General features: G+C 41.7%; 1 protein-coding gene across 1 annotated transcript in view; it reads left to right on the top strand.

The window, feature by feature from the left end:
- The first annotated feature begins 1,571 nt into the window (after positions 1–1,571).
- Positions 1,572–6,000, top strand: part of LOC103156656 (5-hydroxytryptamine receptor 2A-like) — a 73,831-nt gene continuing 69,402 nt past the window's right edge. Inside the window, exon 1 of the mRNA XM_007578787.2 lies at positions 1,572–4,257. Coding sequence (XP_007578849.1) covers positions 3,834–4,257 — 424 coding nt within the window. The 5' untranslated portion in view covers positions 1,572–3,833. The remainder of the gene's footprint in view (positions 4,258–6,000) is intronic.

Here is a 6,000-nt window from a genome sequence, read left to right as displayed (position 1 = left end):
TGCAAACAGCGTGGGCCGATCTAGCTAAAATATGCATAGAAACATGAGAGGGAACACAATTATTTTATGATCAATTTGACTATAGCGACACACTGGAGACCAAAACCCCCTGCAGTGCTGACACGTCTGACCAATCAACACGTTTTTTTGCTGGAACTGAGCAAACAGCGAGGAGGATCGTTAGCATAATTTATTGTGTTTATGTTTTACAGCACTGCGATAAAACAAGATGGACACCAGTGGGTGGTGAATAAATATTAATTACATAAAGATGATAAAAGGGACACAAAAGGCGAAGAGTACAAATGTGCTGTATGTTTTACATGGCATCTCTAATTTTAGGTAACTCTTTCTTTTTTTTTTTTTACAATGTACTTTTCTGAAATTTCAGAAGCTGTTAGTTTTTTTCAATTAAGGAGACATGAGTCGCTCATTACCAGAACATGTCTTCTCTTTAGATTAGGATGGATATCGTCTTTATCACTTTGACTTTGCTACAGTTGTTACTAGACCTGTCACAATAATCAATACATCAATTAATTGCATGATTTGAAACAAAATCAGTTATTTCCGTTTGCATGATTTATTGTCTTTTTTTCTGTCTCTTTACCAAAAACTGGATGATGAAAGACTTCAATTTGGTGCTTTGGTCTCAACTATCCCATTTTTGAAGGACAACTATGTTTACAAAGATTTCAAAAGTCATTTTATTTCTTGTTTTGTTGATTTATCTTATATATTTAAAATGTTTTTCAGTACCAGTGTTAAATGTTTATTAGAATTTAAAGTTTACTGATCTGTTAGAATGTTCTCTTGAGACTCATTATTGTTTTGCCATTATCATTATATTACTTAAAAAATGGTCTCTAAACAACAATATTATCGTTTATGGCAATAACTTCTGGAACAATTTATCGTCCAGCAAAATTTATCATGACAGGCCTAGTTGTTATAATATCAGAACTTCTGAATCATGTTCACAACAGAAGCCTGTCTATAATTCCCGACCACAGCGTTATCTGGCTATTGGTGGGAGTGGCACCAATACATTTATTTTTCTTCCTGGAGAAATCCAAATCCAGCGGAAACATTATAAATAGATCCGAGGCAGACAGTTTATGCGAGAAAACCCTCCATCTTGCCAGAGTGGAGGCTGTTCTGGAGAGAGCAAATGGAATGAATTCTTCCGAGAAGTTTGTGCAAGACTGGTCAGAACTTACTGGAAACATTACAACCAGCAGACACCACATATTGAGAGCAAATGTGTGCAATCTCTCTCCTGAATGATATGCAATACTGCAGTATACTGGCTCTTAATTCCTTATCTGTTTTTGTACCTGGAAGTGGCATTTCTTTCTGTCACGCTTTAATAAGAGCTATCCATTCTCTTCTGCTTATCTCAAACTTGGGGTAATAGGTAACGGAAGGATATATAGTACCTGCACAGTGACACTAACCAGCTCATTATGGGGGACAGAAACCTGTTGCCAGAGCAGAAGGGATACATAGTCCCTCCAGTGTATCCTACGTTGTACCCACAAAACTTCTAAAGGAAAATGCACAGGAGGCATCCTGATCTGATGGCTAAACCACCTCAGCTAACTCCTGTTGAGGCTTAGAAGCTCCTGCTTCCATCAGAGGATTGAGATTTTATCCTATCTTAAACAGAGCCAAGCCCATATCCACCACTGGTATCTGAGATCTCGTTCTTTTTGTCCATCTCATTAACCTTGGTCAGGGTTGGCAAGGTAAACAGGCTGGTAAATTGAGACCTTTGATCTCAATGTGCTTTTACTGTCTCTTTTGGCAGCCGCTACGGAGCAAAGCACATCTTTGAATCCATGACAAATTTTCCCCTATGGGACGACAAAGTATATGATCTTCTATTCAATGCCTGCAGTGCGGCAGATGAACACCAGTCCATTGGTCCATCTTCCGCTCCATTCTGCCATCACCCATGAACAACATTTTCCCGTAAGGCAAAGATGACATGGAGGGAACAATCAACATTTTTCCAGCAGTTAACCATGACTTCAGACATCTGCAAAAACTCAAAGATAAGAGCCTGAGTTTCCCTGACCAGAAACCATGAATACACCTTGAGATAACGTCTACACCCAAAACAAATCTGCTATAAGGGGCAGCTTCTGTTCGATCATACTGGACCCTTCGGTTCTTCATCAGTCATAGCAACAGCTTCCTTTACTGCTGGTAAGTTCAGAAATCACTTTTGTTTTTATTTAGCCTGTCACATAAAATCCCCCTCAAAAAATGCTTAGAAGTTTGAGATTGTACCACCATTACAAAACATGAGATATTCAAGAGGTGCCAATACTTGCCAGGCGCAGTTTTAGTATCCAAGTCTGGCCATGTCAGTAAAGCCCGTTGACCTAAGAGGGAACAAATTGAATTCATTTACATACTGGACACGATGAGGGAAAGGGGGGGTGGGAGGGGAGGCACAATAGGAGAGAGAACAAGACACATCAGAGAGAATGAGGGCCAGCCAATACAATGCAAGGGAAAGACACCCTGGGTAAAGAGAGAGAGAGAGACAGAGAGAGAGATAGAGAGAGAGAAAGACTCAGAGAGAGAGAGAGAAAGGAGATCCCCGCTGAGAGGAAGAGAGGCTGCATGTGGAAAGCTGAGAGCAGAGCAAAAGCGGAGACGCATTCAGCTCTTGGCCACCACGGAAGACGACAACAACTTGCCGACTGACAACACTCTTCTGGAGAATCGAGAGCTCTTCAGTCAGCCGCGTGGTTCTCTACCTTCTTCCTCCACTTCTTTGAAATTGTTTTAGGAAAGTGACGAGACATGGGAATGTGCCACGTGGGAAACATGAAGGTTCGCACAGGAACGTTCAGGTTGTTGGCGGACGTGGATGGAGAGTGAGAGTGACTGACATTTTCCACTGAGGTACGGATCTGGAAATGAGTAGGAAAAACATGGAATACTTCAGATTCCTTGGAGGGCTGACATTGATTCTGGTTAAAAAGAAGCAGTGAAATGTTTTGTTCTTCTTAAGGGAGAGGGGAAAGTTAGTGACACATGGACAAAACCATGTTGAATGTAATCATGATCACCGTCCATCCCCGTCAGCTGCTCATGCCATCTCACAGGTGTGGGGACAAGTTGGGGTGAGGAAGCTTTTTAGGAAATTCCACCCAGCTTTTTACGATAAAGTTTTTTTCTCCAAAGTGCAGATTTTGTCCTCAGGAAGCAACATATTTGCCGGAAAAATTGTCAAGACAGAAAATTCCAATTTTTAAGAACACAGAGCTAATATTTTTAACATGAGCGCTGCTTTGACAAGCTCAGACTTCAAGGATGTGAAACCTGCGACTTCCATTCAAAAACCTTCCATGAGGTTCTTCTTTTTCTTCTCTCTTTTTCATGAAGACACTAGTCCCAGGTTTGGATTTGGTTATTTTCAGTAACTGAAGCACTTCTGTCTCGTTTGTTTTTTGCTCATTTTTCCAGACCCTTGAGACACACAGTGACGGTATCACCCAAGCAATTTAATTTTTACGCACGCCCTATTGTCCTTTAAGATCAAACAGCTGCTCTTTTCTGTCGCTCTCAATTCAGCTGTCTGCTATTTTTATTTCCCTCTGTGGAGGATCATCTGTTGATCCTGACAGACATTTCAAGGCTTCAGTTCCCTTGGAGGTGCTGGAATACCCAAGACACGTGTTGCATTGAAGGGTACCTCATAAATCAAGAGACACTTGGCGATGCTTTACAGTATTTTACAAGAAAATGCTTCTTAAAGTTTGAATTCCCTTACTCCAGTCTGGGCTGTTCATCTTTAGAGGCACTGGGGTGAGACTATGAACCTGCGTGGCGGCAACATGTCCGAGTTGATCTCTAACACCATCAGGACCTTCAGTGCTCTGGAGTCTAACCCTTGGCCTTCGCCTTTGCCCGATAACTTGACGCACTTCAGGTGTCAGGGGAGCAACCTCGCCCGCAATGGCATCGAGACGCAAGTGGCAAACTGGTCCCAGCACGGTGGCGTGGCGGACTTCGGATCTCGCTGCCTTCACGCCGAGTCGCGGGTGAAGAACTGGCCGGCGCTTCTGATTTTGGTCGCCATCGCCGTCACGGTAATGGGCAACATCCTGGTGATCCTGGCGGTTTCCCTGGAGAAAAAGCTGCAGAACGCCACTAACTACTTCTTGATGTCACTGGCTGTGGCTGATATGCTCCTCGGCATCTTGGTGATGCCGGTCTCCATGGTGACCATTCTCTACGGTAAGGCGCGCATGTCACTCACATTGGGCTTTTATTAAGTTGACATTTGGTGTGTTGCTGACTCCGCTCCAACGTGCTTCCCACAGCCTTTGGATGGAATGTCTTTAGGACTAAACAGACTACACCTGTCTGCATGCTGAACGCTTCAGTGCCTCTTTTCTGGTTCAAATCACCCTCTCTGGGTTTAGGTTTACCTCTAACCCTGTGTTTGGAAGTGTGGTAAATGAAAAGAAAGGGGGGAAAAAAAGACTTTAGAAAGCATGCCTGGCTCTGTGGTGGTGGTGGAGGACAGATGGAGAGCAGCAGTGATGGAGGTGGTCAGCCCTTGTTGACAGTGATGTGTTTATTTGGAGTGCCGCTTCAACAGAAAAAGAAAGTGGCACAACTTGCCTCCGCAGAGAGATGAATGAAAAGGCTCACAGGGCCATGTTTCTGCCACACAGACAAACTCCTACAGGTAGACTCTGTTAATACTGCATGTGTTATATAAGCAGTCAGAGCTGCAGTGCCTGGTAAAAGTATTCACACCCCTGGAAGGTCTGATCTTCTTTCTTTGTCAAATTTGAATGTATTTTATCAAGATTTCACGACACGTGGAGCATTACTACTACAATGCGTTTCTATTGACCTTAAATTTGGAATTACGAAAAAAATTCAACTAATGGAAACAAGGCAATTTCGAACAAAGGTTTTGTGTAAAGTTTTGCACGTGGATGATGTGTTTTTTTTCCGGCCGTATTGAATTTGGTGTATTTTGCATATTTTCATATCGTGTCATGTGACCAATAATCGGATGTTACCACTGGTGGAAACGCTGAAGAAGACAACAGGAAGATGGCGCGGCATGATTTTTAATGACTTATTGCATGAACGAACTGATTTTAATTGCGTTTCCTACTTATTGGAAGTAACACAATCGTGTTTTTTTTTTTTACAATTTTGTAATGAAAACAGCTTTTGCGATTTCCAAAAATGAGCACGGTCTACTTTACTCTGTTTAGTCTGATAACTTAAAGTTGTAGTTCCAGAAATCAATCCTTGCTCTAACTTTTGTAAATGGTCATGTCCATGTCTTGTTACAAAGCTATACTTCCTGTATGATTCTTTCTATGCATGAACTGATATTTCTTAGTGTAGCCTGCATATTTTTATTGATGTACAGCATTCTTACAGCGACACACTCACAACTGATGATAGAGAAAATAAAATATGTTGCTTTCACAAAAAAAGCCATGTTTTCAAATTAAAAGCTGCCTACTTGGACTCAGCACTTTGGTAACATCTCAGGTCATCTGGCATTCTCCACCCATTTTCCATCAACATCTCCAAAACAAAGCAGCCCCATAACATAATGCAGCCAACACCGTGTCCTGAAGCAGAGGCGATGTGTTTAAAGTTGACTGAAACTATTCCTGCCTCATAAAGATTTTTGAATGCAGGCCAAAAAGGTACATTTTTGTCTTATATGCCACATGTTGAGGAACAATGTGTCTTTCACATGGACTGTAGAAAAATTCTGGATTTCTTCTTCCAGTTCTTCAGTAAGGCCAGATTTGTGAGACATGTTTAAATCTTAGGCCAGAGTTATGCAACAAAACTTTTTTTTTTGGTCATGATGCTGTTTGTTAATATTTTCTACCAAAATGTTGTAGCCGTTACAGAGGCAGCTGGATTTATTTAGACATTTATCTTAATTTCTGAAGGTTGCTGGTAGCTCTGGACTTTACTTAGGGGTTTTACAGT

Source organism: Poecilia formosa, unplaced genomic scaffold, assembly GCF_000485575.1.
Source record: "Poecilia formosa unplaced genomic scaffold, Poecilia_formosa-5.1.2 Scaffold491, whole genome shotgun sequence".
Lineage (NCBI taxonomy): Eukaryota > Metazoa > Chordata > Actinopteri > Cyprinodontiformes > Poeciliidae > Poecilia > Poecilia formosa.
The sequence above is the reverse complement of the archived record's forward strand: the minus strand, read 5'-3'. Positions and strand labels throughout refer to the sequence as shown.